The sequence below is a fragment of the Lampetra fluviatilis genome, chromosome 59 (genome assembly GCF_964198595.1).
Source record: "Lampetra fluviatilis chromosome 59, kcLamFluv1.1, whole genome shotgun sequence".
In the NCBI taxonomy this organism is placed as follows: Eukaryota; Metazoa; Chordata; class Hyperoartia; order Petromyzontiformes; family Petromyzontidae; genus Lampetra; species Lampetra fluviatilis.
The window spans coordinates 6,016,427-6,040,828 of record NC_136333.1 but is presented as its reverse complement, the minus strand read 5'-3'; the positions used below and the strand labels follow the sequence as shown (position 1 = coordinate 6,040,828).

The 24,402-nt window shown below is 54.7% G+C and overlaps 1 protein-coding gene and 1 long non-coding RNA gene across 2 annotated transcripts in view; one reads left to right on the top strand and one right to left on the bottom strand.

The window, feature by feature from the left end:
• Positions 1 to 24,402, top strand: part of LOC144950707 (uncharacterized) — a 306,816-nt gene that overhangs the window by 67,417 nt on the left and 214,997 nt on the right. The gene's annotated exons all lie outside the window — the stretch shown is intronic.
• On the bottom strand, positions 1,712 to 19,184 carry LOC144950717 (uncharacterized). The gene is made up of 7 exons (XM_078880790.1): positions 19,152 to 19,184; positions 10,260 to 10,504; positions 8,368 to 8,407; positions 7,748 to 7,848; positions 5,565 to 5,671; positions 4,494 to 4,609; positions 1,712 to 1,827 (listed from the first exon to the last, which is right to left on the bottom strand). The coding sequence occupies exons 1-7, from the start codon at positions 19,182 to 19,184 to the stop codon at positions 1,774 to 1,776; spliced, it is 696 nt and encodes a 231-aa protein (XP_078736916.1). The 3' UTR covers positions 1,712 to 1,773.

The following is a 24,402-nucleotide window of genomic DNA, read 5'->3' as shown; positions in this document are numbered from 1 at the left end:
TTCCTCCCGTTGGTGTAAACGGCAACAGCGGACAGCGGTCCCTCCACTCCTCCTCTTCAGCTAGGAGATGTTGACTACCTCGCCTGGTACGCAGGAGGTCTTGGGCGGTTCGATCCCGACCCTGACGACGCCTGCTGCTGTGTATTTGGAGTTTGCGTGTCTCTCATCATCATCATCACGGTGGCTAGGGACATGTGAACTACCTCGCCTGGCACGCAGGAGGTCTTGAGGGTTCGATCCCGACCCTGACGACGCCTGCTGCTGTGTATTTGGAGTTTGCGTGTCTCTTTTTCTCTCCCCGTGGTCGCGTGGATTTTTCTCCAGGGTCACTCCGGGTTTTCCCCTCCACATTTCAGAATCGACGTCACGCGTTTAGACGATTTGGCTCCTGCTATACATTTCCACGTGGTGGTGGTGATGATGATGATGCCCACTTCGGCGAGCAATCATTTGCGATAGCAAGGTCGCTTCCGACAAACAGTTACGTGGCAAGCTCAGTGGAGGCCTTAACCTGCTAGGATAATAAAAAAAAGTTTACAGTTTAGTTTTATTCATCTTCTTCTTGCTGCTCTCTCTGCCGTTGAAGTCCCTCTCCACGCTCCCCAACCTCTTCTTCCCCGACCTCTCCACGCTCCCCGACCTCTCCACGCTACCCGACCTCTCCACGCTCCCCGACCTCTTCTTCCCCGACCTCTCCACGCTCCCCGACCTCTTCTTCCCCGACCTCTCCACGCTCCCCGACCTCTCCACGCTCCCCGACCTCTTCTTCCCCGACCTCTCCACGCTCCCCGACCTCTTCTTCCCCGACCTCTCCACGCTCCCCGACCTCTCCACGCTCCCCGACCTCTTCTTCCCCGACCTCTCCACGCTCCCCGACCTCTTCTTCCCCGACCTCTTCTCCACGCTCCCCGACCTCTCCACGCTCCCCGACCTCTTCTTACCCGACCTCCCCACGCTCCCCGACCTCTCCACGCTCCCCGACCTCTCCACGCTCCCCGACCTCTTCCCCGACCTCCCCACGCTCCCCAACCTCTTCTTCACGCTCCGCTCCACGCCGCCTGCTTCTTCCTTCTCCCTGCGCACGGCGGCCAATCTGTCGCCGCTCCCTCTCTCGGAATCCTCCTCCTCCTCGTCGTCCACCACACGAACAACGTCCACGCTCACCACCTCCTCCTCGTCCACCTTCCTCCTCATCTTCTTCTTCCTCCTCTTTGTCGACTTCTCGTCGTCGTGGTCGTTGCCCGACGGCGGCTGGAGACGCTTGCCCTCCACGTGAACTCGTCCGTTCACCACGCCGACATCCGGCTGAGCGTCCTCTCCTCCACCACCACCTCCTCCACCACCTCCACCATCACCTCCACCACCACCGACACCGACACCACCAGCACCTCCACCGACATCACCACCGACATCACCACCTCCACCACTGACACCACCACCTCGACCACCACCTCGACCACCGACACCTCCACCACCACCTTGACCACCACCGAAACCACCAACACCACCGACACCACCACCACCACCACCTCGACCACCACCGACACCACCACCACCACCTCGACCACCACCGACACCACCACCACCACCGACACCACCACCGACACCACCACCGACACCACCGACACTACCACCATCTCCGGCCGCTAGCACCGCCGCTGCTGCCCGCTGCCGCCCGCCGCCGCGGCGACCTCTCCCCGGGCGACGGCGGCTTTCCTGAGCACCTCCTCGCCCGACACGGCCGCCTGCCGCAGGCGCTCGGCAATCTCCTCCTCATCGTCGTCGTCGTCGTCGTCGCTCTTCTTCTTCGTCTTCCTCTTCGCCGTGCTGCGGTCGAGATACAGGAGGGCAAGTGAGCGCAGGGCCGCTATCGTGCACAGAAAATACACGCACACACCGCACACACACACACCGCACACACACTCAACACTATACACACACACCGCACACACCGCACATAGACTCAACACTACCCATAGACTCAACACTATACACACACACCGCACACACACCGCACACACCGCACATAGACTTAACACTACACACACACACCTTCAACACACACACACACCGCACACACACCTTCAACACACACACCTTCAACACACACACCTTCAACACACACACCGCACATACACACACATCGCACACACACCTTCAACATACACACCTTCAACACACACACCGCACACATACACACACACGCACACAGACTCAACACTGCCCATAGACTCAACACTGCCCATAGACTCAACACTACCCATAGACTCAACACTGCCCATAGACTCAACACTGCCCATAGACTCCACTACCCATAGACTCAACACTGCCCATAGACTCAACACTACCCATAGACTCAACACTACCCATAGACTCAACACTGCCCATAGACTCAACACTGCCCATAGACTCAACACTGCACCAAGGACTCAACACTGCCCATAGACTCAACACTGCCCATAGACTCAACACTGCCCATAGACTCAACACTGCCCATAGACTCAACACTGCCCATAGACTCAACACTGCCCATAGACTCAACACTGCCCATAGACTCAACACTGCCCATAGACTCAACACTGCCCATAGACTCAACACTGCCCATAGACTCAACACTACCCATAGAGGAGGAGGAGGGGGGGGGGAGTAGGGGGGGGGGGGGAGGAGGAGGAGGAGGAGGAGGAGGAGGAGGAGGGGGGGGGGAGGAGGGGGGGGGAGGAGGGGGGGGGGGGAGGGGGGGGGAGGAGGAGGAGGAGGAGGAGGGGGGGGGGGGAGGAGGAGGGGGGGGGGGAGGAGGGGGGGAGGAGGAGGGAGGGGGGGAGGAGGAGGGGGGGGGGGAGGAGGAGGGGGGGGGGAGGAGGAGGGGGGGGGGAGGAGGAGGGGGGCGGGAGGAGGGGGGGGGAGGAGGGGGGGGGGAGGAGGAGGAGGGGGGGGGAGGAGGGGGGGGAGGAGGAGGAGGAGGGGGGGGGGGGAGGAGGGGGGGGGAGGAGGAGGAGGAGGAGGAGGAGGAGGGGGGGGAGGAGGAGGAGGAGGAGGGGGGGGGAGGAGGAGGAGGGGGGGGGAGGAGGAGGAGGGGGGGGGAGGGGGGGGGAGGAGGAGGAGGGGAGGGGGGGGGAGGAGGGGGGGGGGAGGAGGGGGGGGGAGGAGGAGGAGGGGGGGGAGGGGGGGGAGGAGGAGGACGGGGGGGGTGGGGGGGGTGGGAGGAGGAGGGGGGGGGGAGGGGGGGGAGGAGGGGGGGGAGGAGGAGGAGGAGGAGGAGGAGGGGGGGGAGGAGGAGGAGGAGGGGGGGGGAGGAGGAGGAGGGGGGGGAGGAGGGGGGGGATGATGAGGAGGAGGAGGAGGGGGGGGAGGAGGAGGGGGGGGGAGGAGAAGGGGGGGGGGGAGGAGGAGGAGGGGGAGGAGGGGGAGGAGGAGTGGGGGGAGGAGGGGGGGGGAGGAGTGGGGGGAGGAGGGGGGGGGAGGAGGGGGGGGGAGGAGGAGGAGGAGGAGGAGGGGGGGGAGGAGGAGGAGGAGGGGGGGGGAGGAGAGGGGGGGGGAGGAGGGGGGGGGGAGGGGGAGGAGGGGGGGGGGAGGAGGAGGAGGAGGAGGGGGAGGAGGAGGGGGGGGGGGAGGAGGAGGGGGGGGGGGAGGAGGGGGGGGGAGGAGGGGGGGGGGAGGAGGGGGGGGGGAGGAGGGGGAGGAGGAGGGGGGGGGGGAGGAGGAGGGGGGGGGAGGAGGAGGAGGAGGAGGAGGGGGGGGGGGAGGAGGGGGGGGGGAGGAGAGATGAGGAGGAGGAGGAGGGGGGGGGGAGGAGAGATGAGGAGGGGGGGGGGAGGAGGGGGGGGGGAGGAGTGGGGGGAGGAGGGGGGGGGGGGAGGAGGGGGGGGAGGAGGGGGAGGGGGAGGAGGAGGGGGGGGGGGAGGAGGGGGGGGGGAGGAGAGATGAGGAGGAGGAGGAGGAGGAGGAGGGGGGGGGGAAGAGAGATGAGGAGGAGGAGGGGGGGGGAGGAGGGGGGGGGGAGGAGGGGGGGTGGAGGAGGGGGGGGGGGGAGGACGGGGGGGGGAGGGGGAGGAGGAGGAGGAGGAGGAGGAGGAGGGGGGGGGAGGAGGGGGGGGGGGGGAGGAGGGGGGGGGGGAGGAGGGGGGGGGGGAGGAGGGGGGGGGAGGAGGGGGGGGGAGGGGGGAGGGAGGAGGGGGGGGGAGAAGGGGGGGGAGGGGGGGGGGAGAAGGGGGGGGGGGAGGGGGGGGGGGGAGAAGGGGGGGGAGGAGGGGGGGGAGGAGGGGGGGAGGAGGAGGGGGGGAGGAGGAGGGGGGGGGGAGGAGGGGGGGGGGAGGAGGGGGGGGGAGGAGGGGGGGGGAGGAGGGGGGGGGAGGAGGGGGGGGGGAGGATGGGGGGGGGAGGATGGGGGGGGGAGGAGGAGGGGGGGGGAGGAGGAGGGGAGGGGGGGGAGGAGGGGGGGGGAGGAGGAGGGGAAGTGACGACGACGATGATGAGGAGGAGCCCTGGGTACCCACGGGAGTGTGCGGAGCAGCGTGGGGCGGCGCTGGCGAGGAGGAGGAGGAGGCGGCGCCCCGTCGCCCGGCGCCTCGTGGGGGCCGCCCGGGCACCGACGACGAGAAGAGACGGAAGCCTGCGGCACAGACGCACACGCAGAGACACGCGGAGACACGCAGAGACACGCGGAGACACAGACACGCAGAGACACGCGGAGACACAGACACGCGGAGACACGCTGAGACACGCAGAGACACGCGGAGACACGCTGAGACACTGACACACTGAGACACTGAGACACTGGGACACTGGACACTGAGACACGCTGAGACACGCTGAGACACACTGAGACACTGAGACACGCTGAGACACGCTGAGACACGCTGAGACACGCTGAGACACTGACACACTGAGACACTGGGACACTGGGACACTGAGACACTGACACGCTGAGACACGCTGAGACACACCGAGACACTGAGACACACTGAGACACACCGAGACACTGAGACACGCTGAGACACACTGAGCTCACGCTGAGACACACCGAGACACTGAGACACGCTGAGACACACCGAGACACTGAGACACGCTGAGACACACCGAGACACTGAGACACGCGGAGACACACCGAGACACTGAGACACGCTGAGACACACTGAGACACTGAGACACGCTGAGACACACCGAGACACTGAGACACGCTGAGACACACCGAGACACTGAGACACGCTGAGACACACCGAGACACTGAGACACGCTGAGACACACCGAGACACTGAGACACGCTGAGACACACTGAGCTCACGCTGAGACACACTGAGCTCACGCTGAGACACACTGAGCTCACGCTGAGACACACCGAGACACTGAGACACGCTGAGACACACCGAGACACTGAGACACGCTGAGACACGCTGAGACACGTCGAGACACGTCGAGACACACTGAGACAGAGACACTGAGACACGCTGAGACACAGAGACACTGAGACACGCTGAGACACGCTGAGACACAACGCTCGCAGCGCGAGTGCCGTGTCAATATGTAATTCTAAAACATCACACGACGTGGGGGGAACGCTCGCTCACTGTCGCTCTGCTCGTGCGGGGGGTCGCGACGCTGCGGCGATGTCGCCTCCGCCTCCTCCGCCGCCGCCGCCGCCTTGCTGCTTCGAGGGCGTTTCTCTCTCACCAGGCTGCAGCCGACAGAGAGAGCAGGGAGAGAGGGGAGAGAGGGGAGAGGGGAGAGAGGGGGGAGAGAGGGGGGAGAGAGGGGGGAGAGAGGGGGGAGAGAGGGGCTGGTCAACGTGCTCGTCGGCTACGCCAAGCTCGCCACGCACAGGGCGAGGAAGGTGGCCCTGGAGGGGAAACATCCGGCCAGCAGCCTGGGCATCTTCCACGCTCTGGTCGGAGCCGGGGTGTGTGGGCTGGAGTTCCGCCATGCGCGGCTGACCCACGCCGTGCCGGCCTTCAAGGAGCAGTGGGCGATGGAGGAGGCCGTGTGCTCGGTGGCAGATGACGGGGAGCTCTGCACGCTGATATGAGCTACCCGTCGGAGGCCGTCGGACTGCGAAAAGGGCTGCGTGCAGAACGAAGAGAGCGAGAGAGTGAGCGAGAGAGAGAGTGAGCGAGAGAGTGAGCGAGAGAGTGAGCGAGAGAGTGAGCGAGAGAGAGCGAGAGAGTGACCGAGAGAGTGACCGAGAGAGTGAGCGAGAGAGTGAGCGAGAGAGTGAGCGAGAGAGTGAGCGAGAGAGTGAGCGAGAGAGTGAGCGAGTGAGGTGAGCGAGCGAGAGAGCGAGTGAGTGAGCGAGAGAGTGAGCGAGAGAGTGACGAGAGAGTGAGCGAGGTGAGGAGTGAGCGAGAGAGTGAGCGAGAGAGTGAGCGAGTGAGTGAGCGAGCGAGAGAGCGAGTGAGTGAGCGAGAGAGTGAGCGAGAGAGTGAGCGAGAGAGTGAGCGAGTGAGTGAGTGAGTGAGTGAGCGAGAGAGCGAGAGAGTGAGCGAGAGAGTGAGCGAGTGAGTGAGCGAGAGGTGGGGGTTTACATAAAGCAAAGTTATTTTTTAAAAAATAAGAAATGATGAACGAAGCAAAGTGCCGAAAACACCGAGCATCTTCTTGTTTCCACTGATCGTAAAAAAAAGAGAGAGGGGAGGGAAAGGGGAGGGAGAGAGAGAGGGGGGGGAGAGAGGGGGGAGGGAGAGGGGAGGGAGAGGGGAGAGAGAAAGAAGAGACCAAGAATTCGCTAAACTATAAACTATTTTTTCAAATTTTCTTGCTGTGGATGTTACACCTGATGATGATTGCTTGTGGTGCAGTCGAAACGTCGTGATAATTGTATTGTTTAATATTTTTTATTATTTTATTATTTCCCTTCTACGTGACTTTACCGAAAGAACCAAGAATATGAATCCCTGCAGTCACGAAAGCTTTAAATATATATATTTTTTTCACACGATTAAACGAAATAAACTTGGCACCGATTGTGGATCGGTAAAAACTCATCATCATCATGAACTAATTATCAGCGAAACGTCGTACTCAAATTTTTTAATGCTGTTGATTCTCTCTTCAACACACCGGTGGGCTAAAGAAGTGAATTATTTTGTCCTTTGAAAAACGTGACACATTGTTTACTGTTTGGCCGTGTCGGGTGGTGGAGGGTTACGACACATTTATAAATAACGCAATCTGACCCAAAAACCTTTATAATCAATAATATTGGTCACGAAAGCCTCCGTGTTAAATCATGATTTTGCCAGGTGAAGTCCACTGAGCTACATAGATATTCTTTCAGAAGCGGCCTGGCCACAAATGATAGCTCAACAAAGTCGCTTATCACGTAAAATAATATAGCAGCCAAATAGTCGAAACGCACGTTAATAAAATGTGGAGGGAATAACCACGTGACTACGGGGAGAGAGACACGCAAACTCCAAATACACAGCAGGCGTCAGGGTCGGTATCGAACCCACGACCTCCTTCATACCAGGCGAGGTAGTTAACATCTCCTAGCCACTGTGGTGATGATGAGAGAGAGAGACACGCAAACTCCAAATATACAGCAGCAGGCGTCAGGGTCGGGATCGAACCCACGACCTCCTGCGTACCAGGCGAGGTAGTCAACATCTCCTAGCCACCGTGATGATGATGAGAGAGAGAGACACGCAAACTCCAATATACAGCAGCAGGCGTCAGGGTCGGGATCGAACCCACGACCTCCTGCGTACCAGGCGAGGTAGTCAACATCTCCTAGCCACCGCGGCCGTCAACTGACCCGTCCAGCAGTGCGGACAGCTTCCTCGCGACGTGCGCCCGGAACTCCGGCGTCGTCTTCAGCTCGTTCCACTCCCGCCGCTCCCAGCGTCGACGGCGTTCCTGGCGGAGGAGGCCGTAGTAGAGTTAAATAAATTAATTTTTATTTTTTACAATAAAAAAAATGTACACTACGAGACATCTCCTTTACAGTGGCAAAATATAGTAGTAGGTTTTTACCCTTTCAACTGGTACAAAAACTGACACCTTTATACAAGGCATCATGTTTGCAATAACCACAACACAAGCAGTCAAAATGCAAACAAAAAGAAACAACTCTGATAATGATAATGATATGCACTGTCCTTGAAGTTGATTGGTCCACACCCGAGACAGCTTTTCTTAGAGCCTAGTCTCCATTGGCGTTGGACCGGATGACGCCAAAAGGCGTACAACTCAAAAACAGCGCACTCTCAGAGTATTGAGAGCTCGGGGTAAGCAAGCATGATGCCTTGTATAAAGGTGTCAGTTTTTGTACCAGTTGAAAGGGTAAAAACCTATTACTAAAAAAAATGTACTCAAGGGCAAACCACGGAAACGAAACTCTCAACAGCATCTACAAAAAACAAAAACGGCGCTCACCTCTTGCTGGGCGCCCGGCCAGGAGGAGCGGCGGTGTCGTCTGCGGGAGGACATCAACAAACATCAACACAATTCAAGTTCCTAGAATCAACCCACCCACGCCTGCAACATGGCTTCATCCCAGAGGTCGCAATCAGATACCCGTACCCTACCCGTACCCGGCCGGGTATCGGGTAGGGTACGGGTACGGCCGGGTACGGGTACGGGTACCCGTTTGCGACCCTCGTGCGGCCGTGTACGGGTACGGGTAAGGAATCAAAACCCGTTTGCGACCTCTGGGCCGTGGAAGGGGCTGTCCGGCCGCGCGTGGCTGGGCTTTGACCACCCCCAATGTGAAATTGACGCAATCTACATCAGCGGCGGCGGCGGCCGTACGAAAGGAGAAGATGACGACGATGGATACGGAGAATTCAGAAGAAGAACAAGAAATACAATTATGACGACGATGAGACGAAGATGATGATTCGCGAGCGGCGATTCCCGGGTGTGATAACTAAAAGGACGTTGCGGAAAGGAAATAATGGAAGAGACTCGAATGAGCGGAAGGGAACCCCGCAGGGTGGTGGTGGCGGTGGTGGTGGCGGTAGTGGTGGTGGTGGTAGTGGTGGAGGTGGTGATGGTGGCAGTGGCAATGATGGTGGTGGCAGCGGTGGTGATGGCGATGGCGGTGGCAATGGTGGTGGCGGTGGTGGAAATGGTGGTGGCAATGGTGGTGGCGGCGGTGGTGGCAATGGTGGTGGTGGCGGCGGTGATCGCAAAAAGCAAATTGACCCGCGGTGGAGTAGGCGGGTGGCAGCGGCAAGCTGGGAGAAGCGCCATCAAATCGTGGCGGGTGGAGGCAGCGTGAGATGAGAGAGTTTGGGTGAAGGCCACAACTCCGTCCACTCTCCTCCTCCTCCCAACCGGGGGCTAGAATCCCCCCCCCACCCGCTCTACCCCCCCCCGCTCTCCCACTCTACCCTCCCCTCTCTACCCCCCCCCCAGCTCTACCCCCCCCCGCTCTACCCCCCCCCCCCGCTCTACCCCCCCCTCTCTACCCCCCCACTCTACCCCCCCCGCTCTACCCCCCCCCCCCGCTCTAACCCCCCCCCCACTCTCCCACTCTACCCCCCCCCCTCTCTACCCCCCCCGCTCTACCCCCCCCGCTCTACCCCCCCCCCCCGCTCTACCCCCCCCCGCTCTACCCCCCCCCCCCCCGCTCTACCCCCCCCTCTCTACCCCCCCACTCTACCCCCCCCCCCGCTCTACCCCCCCCCCCCGCTCTACCCCCCCCCCCACTCTCCCACTCTACCCCCCCCCCTCTCTACCCCCCCCCGCTCTACCCCCCCCCCGCTCTACCCCCCCCCCCCGCTCTACCCCCCCCCCCGCTCTACCCCCCCCCCCGCTCTACCCCCCCCCGCTCTACCCCCCCCCGCTCTACCCCCCCCCCCGCTCTACCCCCCCCCCCGCTCTACCCCCCCCCCCGCTCTACCCCCCCCCTCTCTACCCCCCCCCCCGCTCTACCCCCCCCCCGCTCTACCCCCCCCCCGCTCTACCCCCCCCCCCGCTCTACCCCCCCCCCCGCTCTACCCCCCCCCCCGCTCTACCCCCCCCCCCCGCTCTACCCCCCCCCCCCCGCTCTACCCCCCCCCCCCGCTCTACCCCCCCCCCCGCTCTACCCCCCCCCCCCCGCTCTACCCCCCCCCCCGCTCTACCCCCCCCCCCCCCGCTCTACCCCCCCCCCGCTCTACCCCCCCCCCCGCTCTACCCCCCCCCCCCGCTCTACCCCCCCCCCCGCTCTACCCCCCCCCCCCGCTCTACCCCCCCCCCCCCCGCTCTACCCCCCCCCCCCGCTCTACCCCCCCCCCCCCGCTCTACCCCCCCCTGTGCGAGTAGCCCCCCCCTGTCTGTACCGCGCGGGCCCCGCGTCGCCGTCGTCACCGCCGCCGCCGCCGCACGGAACGCGTCTCCCACGCCGCTCGCCGCCTCGCGAAGCCGCTCCGCCTCTTCGGGGTCCTCCTCGTCCTCCTCGTCCTCCTCCTCGTCCACCTCGTCCATCACCTCGTCCACCATCACCTCGTCCCGCACCCTCCCGCTGCCTGACGACCAAGAAGTCGCCATGTGCGCCCCTTGCAGTGGTAGCGGATGACGTCACCCCCTAGGTAACATGGCCACCACCACTGCAGTGCTAGAAAATGACGTCACCCCCTAGGTAACATGGCCACCACCACTGCAGTGCTATAGAATGACGTTTCCCCCTAGGTAACATGGCCACAACCCACTGCAGTGCTAGAGAATGACGTCACCCCCTAGGTAACATGACCACCACCACTGAATAACGTCTCTCCCTAGGTAACATGGCCACCACCACTGAATGACGTCTCCCCCTAGGTAACATGGCCACCACCACTGAATGACGTCTCCCCCTAGGTAACATGGCCACCACTACTGCAGTGCTAGAGAATGACGTCACCCCCTAGGTAACATGGCCACCACCACTGCAGTGCTATAGAATGACATCACTCCCTAGGTAACATGGCCACCACCACTTAATTACGTCTCTCCCTAGGCAACATGACCACCAGGCAACCGGCTGTGTCATAATTGTGGCCGTCGGGTGGAGGAGGGTGTAACGACACACATTCGATCTGACCCAAAACACGTGGTTGTGAATCTCAATGTACGTACTGTACGTTGAACTTCTTTCGCACCGTACGTTAGCAAACGCGGAGGGGGAAGGACAACAAACTAAACACAATACAATAAAGCAGTTCTAAAGAAATTATCCGTAATATAAGTTTTTTTGGGTGGGGTAGATGTAAATGTGTCGTTAAGCCCGCCACCACCCGACACAGCGGGCTAAAGCAATGTGAGCGTTCAATCTCGATGGCAACAAAACTGAAACCTTTTTACAAGGAAATCATGTAACTGCATTAACCACAATACTTGCCGTCAAAATGCAAACAAAAAACACACTCTGATGATGTGTGCATTGTCCTTGAAACTGATTGGTTCATACCAGAGACGGCTTTTCCAGAAAAAAGGGGGGAAAACCCCTATTTCGATTTAAAGCTTTCGTGACTGCAGGGATTCATCTTCCTGGTTATTTCGGTAAAGTCGTCACGTAGAAGGGAACTAATAAAATAATAAAAATAAAACATAATAAAAAAATTATCACGACGTTTCGGCCACAACGCAAGCAGCCGTCTTTTCATATTAAACCCGATCATCTGAGATTGGGAGAAATCCGGTTTAATTGCTTCTAATTGCAGAACCGCACTTCGCCAACTTCTCACCGATGGGCTTCATCCATTCCAAGCGAAGGAACTCACTGGCAGTGCCCACGATTGTGGAGAAGAATCTCGTGTTCATCACGACCAACCTGCCCGCCGCATTCTACAACTACCCCGTGCCCGACGCCCCCCCCCCCCGAGTACGATGATAGCAGCACCGAAGAGGAAGCAGCCTAAGCCTTGGATCAGAGTTTCGTATTCATTAAACCAGGTTCTAATTCATGCTCTTCGTTTTTTTAGGTAAAGTCACGTAGGTAAAAAATTAGATTAAAATTGATAAAAAAAAATAAAAAATCACGACGTTTCGGAGGCAACACAAGTCTCCGTCATCAGGTGGGACCGTCACAGCCAGATTTGCTGTATCAAGTGAGGCAGGGATTCCAAGATGCAAGTTCTTATCCCTGCCTCACTTGATACAGCAAATCTGGCTGTGACGGTCCCACCTGATGACGGAAACTTGTGTTGCCTCAGAAACGTCGTGATTTTTATTATTTTATTTTTTATTAATTTTAATTTCATTTTTTACCTACGTGACTTTACCGAAAAAACTAAGAGTATATAGTTTAGTTATTTTATTTCTACTATTCTTTTATTTTTATTTTTACCTACGTGACTTTACCGAAAAAACTAAGAGTATATAGTTTAGTTATTTTATTTCTACTATTCTATTAATTTTATTTTTACCTACGTGACTTTACCGATAAAAGCCTAAGAGTATGAATCCTTGCAGTCACGAAAGCTTCAAATCTAGAATTTATAGTTTAGCTTTCGCGACCAATATCATCCATAATACAGGTTTTTTTGGGGGAGGTTAGATTGCGTGAATATAAATGTGTCGTGAAACGTCGTACTCAGATTGTAAATGTTGTGGCTTGGCTCTCCAACACACCGGTTAGTGCTGTACTAGTATACTACACTATACACTACACTATACACTACACTATACACTACTATATACTACTACACTACTACACTACTATACACTACACTATACACCACACTATACACTACTATACACTACACTATACACTACATTATACACTACACTATACACTACTATATACTACACCATACACTACACTATACACTATACACTACACTATACACTGCACTATACACTACACTATACACTACATTATACACTACACTATACACTACTATATACTACACTACTACACTACTATACACTACACTATACACTACACTATACACTACTACACACGACACTATACACTACTATACACTACTATACACTACACTATACACTATTATACACTACACTATACTACACACTAGTGCTGTACTAGTACACTACACTATACACTACACTATATACTACGCTATACACTAGTACACACGACACTATACACTACGCTATACACTACACTATACACTACTATACACTACATTATACACTACACACTAGTGCTGTACTAGTAACGAATTGGCCACGTTCTGTTCACGTGACAAACCTTTTCTAATTGGCTGTGTCGGGTGGTGGCGGGTTTAACGACACATTTATATATTTACACGATCCAACCCCCCCAACCCCACCTAAAAAAAAACTCCTGAAAGCCTACCAGCTGTTAAATTGGGTCTTACCTGGTGAAATAAAACACGTTCCTTCGGAGTGGGCAGGTAGGAACTTGGTTGGACAGCGCATTCGTGCACGACAGACAAATATACACGACAGACAAATAATCCCTGGTGGGCAGTGTGGAACCTGTTGTTCCTACCTGTATAACAAGATCACTTGACTTGAGGTAGCCAGGCAGCCAGCCAGGCAGCCAGCCCCCTTCACTATCGGCCCCTCCCCCTTGCTTAGGCCCCTCCCCTTACCCCCCTCGCTTAGGCCCCTCCCCTGACCCCCCCCCCTCCCTTAGGCCCCTCCCCTGACCCCCCTTCCCTTAGGCCCCTCCCCTGAGCACCCCCCCCCCCATATCCTTAGGCCCCTCCCCTGACCCCCCCCCCTCCCTCAGGCTCCTCCGCTGACCCCCCCCCCCTTAGGCCCCCTCTCCTGACTCCCTCCTCCCTTAGGCCCCTCCCCTCTCCGTACCCGGCAGTAGGTCTCCACCAATCAAAGAGCTGTTTGTATTATATATTTATTTATGCACGACAGACAGTCAGACGGACAGTCAGACAGACAGACAGACAAAAAGTCCCTGGTGGGCAGTGTGGGACATTGTTCCTACCTGTAACATTGCATAGTGGCATGGTTGGACATGACCGTCACGACTCATAGCCGGCAGTACAAGCTTGTGTCAATAGGGGGCGGAAGAGTAACTGAACAAGGACTATGGCCCATAAATGACGTCACGCACCTAGGGTTGGGGGGGGGTCAGACATTTGTGACGATGTGTGACGAGGGGGGGGTGAGAAATGTGACGTCACATCAAAATGCGCAACTTTAAATAAATAAAGACAACACGTTCTACTTAATTAAATAGACTTTTTAATAAATGTTTTCTCCTACAACATCAGAGTGCAGCGCCACATTAAATACCAGAGGTGTGGACTCGAGTCATGTGACTTGGACTCGAGTCAGACTCGAGTCATGAATTTGATGACTTGCGACTCGACTTGGACTTGCATAACAATGACTTTGTCCCACCTATGAGATGTGGACTCGAGTCATGTGACTTGGACTCGAGTCAGACTCGAGTCATGAATTTGATGACTTGCGACTCGACTTGGACTTGCATAACAATGACTTTGTCCCACCTCTGTTAAATACGCACCACAATGACAATAGTTTAAAGCGATTTGAAGCATGTTTTATTTGGGGGGGGGGGCAGAGCTTTGTGACGTCATATTTGAGTGGGGGGAGTCTGACTTTTTGTGACGCCGTGTGACGAAAGGGGGGGGGGTAAAAAATCTTCCAAAATCGCGTGACGTCATTTATGGACGGCCCCCAAGGGACCAACGGTAACCCCTATGGGATATCGCATCCAGGGACCCAGACCCCAGGAGGATGGCTGGGGGATGACGTCACCCTCCCAGGACCTGCTAGAAGGTTCTGGAAGGAAGGCGGAGCGAGCCACGGACTCTGCATAAAAGCCGGACCTCTGAACGGTGCCGGCAGTCATCGTCCGGCCGAAGATTGACGAGCATCCTGGAGCCCTGAAGAGAAGACCCCAATGGGCAGAGCCGAACCCCTGGCTCAGAGGTCGCAAACGGGTTTTGATTCCTTACCCGTACCCGGCCGCACCAGGGTCGCAAATGGGTACCCGTACCCGTACCTGGCCGGGTACGGGTAGCCGTTCCCTACCCGTACCCTGCCCGAAATGAGTGACAAACGATTACTCACCAGTGACTCACGGCCTACCCTTACCCGTACCCGGCCGCACCAGGGTCGCAAACGGGTACCTGTACCCGTACTTGGCCGGGTACGGGTAGCCGGGTATCGGCTAGGGTACGGGTATCGGGTACCCGGTTGCGACCTCTGCGCTGGCTAGGGTCGGCTCGAGCTTGTACCGGTGAAAGCTTCGGCTTATAACCAGTGAAGAGTCAAGGGAAGACTCAAGGCCCAGCAGTGTAGGCGTAGTGCTAGCTCGTGGTAGGCGAGCTCGCCAGGAGGGACTACCTCCAGAGAGTATCGGGTGGAAGGGGCCATTACCCCTTTTGTGTTGTGGCCTGTCGATGTTATGATAAACGTGTTGCCCCAGAGCAAGCATCCTCCGTTGTGGCCGAAACGTCGTGAGAATAATTTTATTATGTTTCATTTGTATTATTGTATTACTTCCCTTCTACGTGACTTTACTGAAAGAACCAAGAAGAAGCTTCCTCCAGTTTATTACCCACTGCAATTGCAAGGCCTTGCGTGCCGGCCCCTGGCGTGCCCACCCCGTGCTGTCAAACCCCCCAATGGTTTAAATTTCGATTTAAAGCTTTCGTGACTGCAGGGATTCATCTTCTTGGTTCTTTCGGTAAAGTCACGGCTGCTTGCGTTGTGGCCGAAACGTCGTGAGAATAATTTTATTATGTTTAATTTTTATTATTTTATCATTTCCCTTCTACGTGACTTTACCGAAAGAACCGAGAAGATGAACCCCAATGGTTTGCAAATAAAGCGTGGTGGTCTTCACACGGCTGACGGTAATGTCTCATCGGCAAAAGTGGGGCCTTCCCCCGCCGCTCTGAAATTGAGCGAAGAACACGTGGCCTCAGGGGGGAGGGAGAGGGCCATGCACACAAACTGGTGATCTCACTCCCGCGGTTGCCTTCTTTCAACTCGCCACTCGGAATGATTCAACTGGCGCGTTCGTTTGCTTGAATGTTTCTGCTCGAACTGGAAGCTGTGAAAGTGAATGGGCCGCGGCCCAGCTAATGGCGGGCGACATCGGCACACGCATTGCGAGAGGTTGCAGAACGGCCAGGGCCATATTGTCCAATAGGTCACAGTAGTGGGCACTGTGATTAGGGCCCACTCACGCACCCACTCACCCAGCCACCCACTCACGCACCCACTCACCCAGCCACCCACTCAGCCACCCACTCACTCACCCAGCCACCCACTCAGCCACCCACTCATTCACCCATCCACCCACTCCCTCACCCAGCCACCCACTCAGCCACCCACTCACACAGCCACCCACTCAGCCACCCACTCCCTCACCCAGGCACCCACTCACGCACCCACTCACTCAGCCACCCACTCACTCACCCAGCCACCCACTCATTCACCCATCCACCCACTCCCTCACCCAGCCACCCACTCAGCCACCCACTCCCTCACCCAGCCACCCACTCACGCACCCACTCACCCAGCCACCCACTCATCCACCCACTCATTCACCCATCCACCCACTCATCCACCCACTCTCTCACCCAGCCACCCACTCAGCCACCCTACTCACCCAGCCACCCACTCATCCACCCACTCATTCACCCAGCCACCCACTCACGCACCCACTCACCCAGCCACCCACTCATCCACCCACTCATTCACCCATCCACCCACTCCCTCACCCAGCCACCCACTCAGCCACCCACTCACACAGCCATCCACTCATCCACCCACTCCCTCACCCAGCCACCCACTCAGGCATCCACTCACCCAGCCACCCACTCATCCACCCACTCATTCACCCATCCACCCACTCCCTCACCCATCCACCCACTCACCCATCCACCCACCCAGCCACCCACTCACCCAGCCACCCACTCACCCATCCACCCACCCATCCACCCACTCACCCATCCACCCACCCAGCCACCCACTCATCCACCCACTCATTCACCCATCCACCCACTCCCTCACCCAGCCACCCACTCAGCCACCCACTCACACAGCCATCCACTCATCCACCCACTCCCTCACCCAGCCACCCACTCACGCACCCACTCACCCAGCCACCCACTCATCCACCCACTCATTCACCCATCCACCCACTCCCTCACCCAGCCACCCACTCAGCCACCCACTCACACAGCCACCCACTCATCCACCCACTCCCTCACCCAGCCACCCACTCACGCACCCACTCACCCAGCCACCCACTCATCCACCCACTCATTCACCCATCCACCCACTCCCTCACCCAGCCACCCACTCAGCCACCCACTCACACAGCCATCCACTCATCCACCCACTCCCTCACCCAGCCACCCACTCAGGCATCCACTCACCCAGCCACCCACTCATCCACCCACTCATTCACCCATCCACCCACTCCCTCACCCATCCACCCACTCACCCATCCACCCACCCAGCCACCCACTCACCCAGCCACCCACTCACCCATCCACCCACCCATCCACCCACTCACCCATCCACCCACCCAGCCACCCACTCATCCACCCACTCATTCACCCATCCACCCACTCCCTCACCCAGCCACCCACTCAGCCACCCACTCACACAGCCATCCACTCATCCACCCACTCCCTCACCCAGCCACCCACTCACGCACCCACTCACCCAGCCACCCACTCATCCACCCACTCATTCACCCATCCACCCACTCCCTCACCCAGCCACCCACTCAGCCACCCACTCACACAGCCACCCACTCAGCCACCCACTCCCTCACCCAGCCACCCACTCACGCACCCACTCACCCAGCCACCCACTCATCCACCCACTCATTCACCCATCCACCCACTCCCTCACCCAGCCACCCACTCAGCCACCCACTCACACAGCCATCCACTCATCCACCCACTCCCTCACCCAGCCACCCACTCAGGCACCCACTCACCCAGCCATCCACTCATCCACCCACTCATTCACCCATCCACTCACTCCCTCACCCAGCCACCCACTCAGCCACCCACCCACTCACCCAGCCACCCACTCAGCCACCCACTCACCCAGCCACCCATTCACCTAGCCACCCACTCACCCAGCCACTCACCCACCCACCCAGGTCGTATTATCCAATAGTCCACACTAGTGGGCAGTGCCCAGGGCACACTCATGCACCCACTCACCCATTCACCCACTCCCTCAACCAGCCACCCACTCACCCAGCCACTCACTCACCCAGCCACCCACTCACCCAGCCACTCACCCAGCCACCCACTCACCCAGCCACTCACTCATCCATCCACCCACTCACCCAGCCACCCACCCACCCACCAGGGCCGGATTATCGAATAGGCCACAGTAGTAGGCACTGTGCCTAGTGCCTACGAAAAACGTAAAGGGCCTACGAAAAAAATGTTGACCATGTTTTGTTGTTGTTTGTATGACTAAAAAAATGTTACTAAGATATATTATTGAATAAATATATTTACGTGCCAAAGACAAGTACAGTGTTATACACAAAGAGGCAGAGTCGTGGCAATGTCAATCTTTTTTCATTTCATAAGGTGAGAGAAATTAACACCGGAGATGACCTTTTTGAGATATTTTTTTTCATTGCAATAATCAGCAAATAACATCTTCAAATTGCGTTTTCCGCACAATTCTCAATTGAATCGCGCAGCACAAGAACAAGACGTGAACCAGTGAAGTTGTCCCTGCAGGCCTAAGAAACAGAAGTGCCTAGGGTCTAACAAGAACCTTTGTGCGGCCCTGTCAGAAGCAACGCTTCTCAGATACACACCGCTAACCCTAAACCAGAAGAATTGAAAGGAAGTATGAAGAAGAAAAACGTGCACACGCATGGCTTTTACGACGCGAGGTCAAACCCTTTTAACGCCGGTTTTACCTCCAAATGTGCTTTGATCAAATTTGACCGGTTTTATATCGAGACATCTGTGATGAAAGAGCTTTCATATTGCTCATCGGATTCCTCCAGCATAAATACATGTTCTGATTCTGATATGGGAGGGCAAAGACGCTCACAACCCATGCAACTTTTATTACTTGAAAAGCATTCACATGGATTCGTCACTATGTCGAGTTATCATTGGGATTGCTGGACCATACTTCACCACGCTGGTCAGTGCAGGATGGCGATGGGACGTAGGGTGTCCGGGGCAATATCACTCGCCAATCATGGTGGCCGTGACCAAGAGGGCAATTGAAATTGGGTTGCTGGGTTTGTGTCGCGTTTCGCTAATCACCCGCTGCGCGAACGGCTGAACCAGCGTGAGCATGCGTGACTCTCAACTCATGTTGGGCGTGGCCACGGTGACTGAGACGTTAACTACCTCGCCTGGTGTGCAGGAGGTCGTGGGTTAGATCCCGACCCTGACGACGCCTGCTGTATATTTGGAATTTGCGTGTCTCTCTCTCTCATCATCACCACGGTGGCTAGGAGATGTTAACTACCTCGCCTGGTGTGCAGGAGGTCGTGGGTTCGATCGCGACCCTGACGCCTGTTGTGTATTTGGAGTTTGCGTGTCTCTCTCTCTCTCTCATCATCATCACGGTGGCTAGGAGATGTTAACTACCTCGCCTGGTGTACAGGAGGTCGTGGATTCGATCCCGACCCTGAGGACGCCTGCTGTATATTTGGAATTTGCGTGTCTCTCTCTCTCATCATCACCACGGTGGCTAGGAGATGTTAACTACCTCGCCTGGTGTGCAGGAGGTCGTGGGTTCGATCGCGACCCTGACGCCTGTTATGTATTTGGAGTTTGCGTCTCTCTCTCCCTCTCTCTCATCATCATCACCACGGTGGCTAGGAGATGTTAGCTACCTCGCCTACTGTACAGGAGGTCGTGGGTTCGATCCCGACCCTGACGCCCGCTGTGTATTTGGAGTTTGCGTGTCTCTCTCTCTCTCATCATCATCACGGTGGCTATGAGATGTTAACTACCTCGTCTGGTGTGCAGGAGGCCGTGGGTTCGATCCCGACCCTGACGCCCGCTGTATATTTGGAGTTTGCGTGTGTCTCTCCCCGTGGTCACGTGGTTATTCCCTCCACATTTTATAAACGTGCGTTTAGACTATTTGGCTGCTATATTATTTTACGTGATAAGTGACTTCGTTAAGCTATCATTTGTGGCCAGGTCGCTTCTGAAAGAATAGCTACGTAGCTCAGTGGACTTCACCTGGCAAAATAACAAAATAGTTTAGTTCATGATTTAACACGTAGGCTTTCGCGACCAATATTATTTATAATAAAGGTGTTTGGGTCAGATCGCGTTATTCATAAATGTGTCGTAACCCTCCACCACACGGCACGGCCAAACAGTAAAAAATGTGTCATTTTTTTTCAAAGGACAAAATAATTCACTTCTTTAGCCCACCGGTGTGTTGAAGAGAGAATCAACAGCATTTTAAAATTTGAGTAGTACGACGTTTTGCTGATAATTAGTTCATGATGATGATCAATTTCTACCGATCCAGAATCGGTGTCAAATGTATTACGTTTAATCGCGTGAAAACGCAAGAGACCGGGTTTCATCTCATTTGCAAGCGTGACCTGGGTAAAGCGAATTTCATTGTTGATGGACACAACATATAACTCGGGGAACATACTTCACACTGACAAGATCCTATCTCCACTCTGTAAGACGCGACATTTGCTTTGTGCGTGTTCCTACTTGCTACGTTGCAGCGAAAGATGAAATCGTCCCATTTTGCGATTCACCCCACCACCTCCGTGCTATCCGATGGAAGTGTCATTCGGGGGGTGGGGGATCATTGGGATTCGCGATTCCATTCAAGATTCTACCACACGTCCCAGACGTCGTGGCTGACCGTCCGCGTGCGATGTACACAACAAATAAATTCGATAGAGGAAGAAGAAAAAAAATCGCTCGCGGGAGTTGCGTAACTTTCAAGTTATATTCGTTTCCGAATGGATGCACAGCAACGCTTCAGAACAATGATTGGTCCATAATACCCTGGCTTGCCACGAGGCGGGCGGTACAGCAAGTGTGGAGTAATCTCATATTCTTCTTGGTTTTTTCGGTAAAGTCACGTAGAATGGAAATAATAAAATAATACAAATGAAACATAATAAAATAATTCTCACGACGTTTCGGCCACAACGCAAGAAGACAGCGTCTGTCTTCTCGACAGACCTGTTCTTCACCTGAGGACGGCTGCTTGCGTTGTGGCCGAAACGTCGTGAGAATTGTATTTTATTATGTTTTATTTTTAGTATTTTATTATTTCCATTCTACGTCACTTTACCAAAAGAACCAAGAAGATGAATCCCTGCAGTCACGAAAGCTTTAAATCGAAATTTAATCTCCATCTGTCCCATCTTTCGCGGGATGGAGTGTTACCACATCGCATCCGCGTGAGTTTTCATCAGGTGCACTGGTTTTGCTGCCGTACTAATAAAGAAATATTCATAGTACGTGTTTTTGAGGACGACGTTTCGCTGGTAATTACATCCAGCATCATCGGGCGATTTGCCAAAATATTCTGCCAAATTGTAAATGTCGTGGATTTACTCTCCGACACACCGTTGGGCTGAATTAGTAAACTCATTGGCGCGTTGTCCACGTGACAAACCTTGCTGGCTGTGTCGGGCAGGTGGAGGGTTGCGACACATTTAGACTTAAGCGATGTAACCCAAAAACCTTTATTCGGAATAATATTGGTCACGAAAGACTGCCGCGTGTTAAACCGACTCGAAATATTGGCTGCAAATACCTCAATATGTGCGCACCTCCAAGAATAACTTGACTATAAAAAACAAAAGTCTTATTATCACTATTAAAAATAGTATGAACATTTAAAACACCATGACAAAAGTAATGGAAACTTATATCGTGGTAATCATCGCTTTATTGTGCCCCCCGTGCCAACGATTAGCATGCTTGGCTATGTACGGTGTGAAAGAAGTCCCAACGTACACATACACACACGCATGCAATGTGGCATCTTATCGTGGCAGCATTTTCGAGGAGGTGACGTTCAATGTCTTCGGGTGGGCTGTAGGGTGGCTACTACATAACAACAGTTACTTTTTCTTATTGGTTCTTTCGGTAAAGTCATGTAGAAGGGAAGTAATAAAATACTGTAATAAAAATAAAACATAATAAAATAATACTATATTATATTGTTATATTATTTTATTATATTATTTTATTATGTTTCATTTTTAGTACAGTATTTTATTACTTCCCTTCTACGTGACTTTACCGAAAGAACCAAGAAGATGAATCCCTGCAGTCACGAAAGCTTTAAATCGGAACAGTTACTTTGGCTTAGATCGCGTAAACAGAATTGTTAAGCCCCACCACCACCCGACACAGCCAATTATCACGGGATTGTCACATAAATAAAACATGCCCATTCCTTGCGTTGTATCACGATTGTGCTGCTGGTGTTTGTGTGTTGGTGAGAGAGGAACTCACGACATTTACAATGTGAGTCCTAGTGACGTTTCGCTGGCGATTGCAACCAGCTTCATCAGGTGACTTTGCCAGAATTGTGAAGATGTCCTCCCGTTTCCCGTCTTAAATAGAGTGAAGGTGACGTCATCACTCGTGAGCCAATCAGGTGCGAAGATCAGAGAAGGGGGCGGGGTGATGTAGTCGCATACATCACAATGGGTTATGTTACTCCGGTTGGATTGGTCAGATTCTTAGGTTTTTTCGGTAAAGTCACGTAGGTAAAAAAATGTATATAAAACAATTGATACAGCTATCGTGCTGTGACGGTTCCACCAGAAGACGGAAGCTTGTGTTGCCTCCGAAACGTCCTGATTTTTATTTTATTTTCATTTTACTTTTATTAATTTTTATTTTTTTACCTACGTGACTTTACCGAAAAAACTAAGAATATGAATCCTTGCAGTCACGAAAGCTTCAAATCTAGAATGGATTGGTCAGAGTTAATGAAAATACCAATGGAATATGTTAATCAGAGACTATGCAGTACCGTACATGTTACCGGGTTGGATTAGTCAGAGTGAATCGATGTTTGGTTCCCTGACTAGGCATGAGATTAAAAACGGTGTTTGCATACGATTGCCTGACTTGGCATGCGATTAATGGGAGGTGGCTAGTAGTAGACATCCGAGGAGGAGGACTTGTCATTCTTGTACGCGGGGTTGGTGAAGGTTACCGGTTCAATGTCCTCGTACGGATTACCTCCCTTCGCCAGTGCTTTCTCCTGCAAGCAAAAAAAAACACAAAGGAACGAACGAAAATCCATTTTTCCGTGAACGCTTATCGTTTTCGACGGTGATCGTTTACATCGTCGTCACCGCGAGACAAATCGAAGATTTGCCGAGGCGCTCCGAGCGAGGCAAGCAAGGCCACCACCAACCGCCCAAAGAGACGGTGGTGGCAACCGCATCGCGCCGCGCCGCGATTTCGGGATGCGCTCCTACGGCCGTCTGGAACGCGCTCTTCCTCCCGATATTAGCACGCCGCTGGTGCCGTGCACTTTTAAATTGTCTAGATTTAACAAACTCATTTCGTTTGAACTGCTTTTTGACGGCACCTCCGACAAGCACCGTTTGGTTTGCTACGTACGGTGCGAAAGAAGTCCGACAGACATACGTACGAAAAGCGTCGCTTGCTGTACGGAACGCCCGCTCGTGTGTGTGGAGCGGTGGTGCAGCGGTTAGCGCGCTCCCCTCCGAACCTGGCCCATCCGGATTTCGATTCTCGCTCACGGTCAACACCGGTGACGATTATCTGAACCGGTCCTGGGCCTCCGCTTAGGTTGACTCAGCCTCAAATGAGTAGCTGGTGCATCGGGTAAACACAGCCACTAGGGAGACAAAGGCGGTCGGGCGTGGTGCTGGCCACCCACTCGCTTTGTGTGCCGTGCCGGCCTTCATAGGTGCTGCTCGCTAACAGCACTTGCCCCTAGAGTCTGTTAAGGCTACACGGGAGATCTTTGTCTTTCTGAATGCTCATTTGAGAGAGGAATAAATAACTGACTTCTGATCTCTATTGGCATTAAACGATATCAATAATAATAATAACGATGATGGTTTTATATTCTTGGTTCTTTCGGTAAAGTCACGTAGAAGGGAAATAATAAAATAATATAAATATAAAACAATAAAACATTCTCACGACGTTTCGACTGCAACACAAGCAATCATCATCAAGTGTGAAATCCACAGCAAGACATTTATTTATTTATTATTTTATTAGTTCCCTTCTACGTGACTTTACCGAAAGAACCAAGAATATGAATCCATGCAGTCACGAAAGCTTTAAATCGAAAAATAATAAATGATGATTGCTTGTGTTGCAATCGAAACATCGTGAGAATTTGATTTTTTATATTTGTATTATTGTATTATTTCTCTTCTACGTGACTTTACCGAAAGAACCAAGAATATGAATCCCTGCAGTCACGAAAGCTTTAAATCAAGATGATAGTTTTATGCTGTCCTTCATTCAGTGTGCATCTTTCACAATCGCCACCACAGACAACGCCACTTGA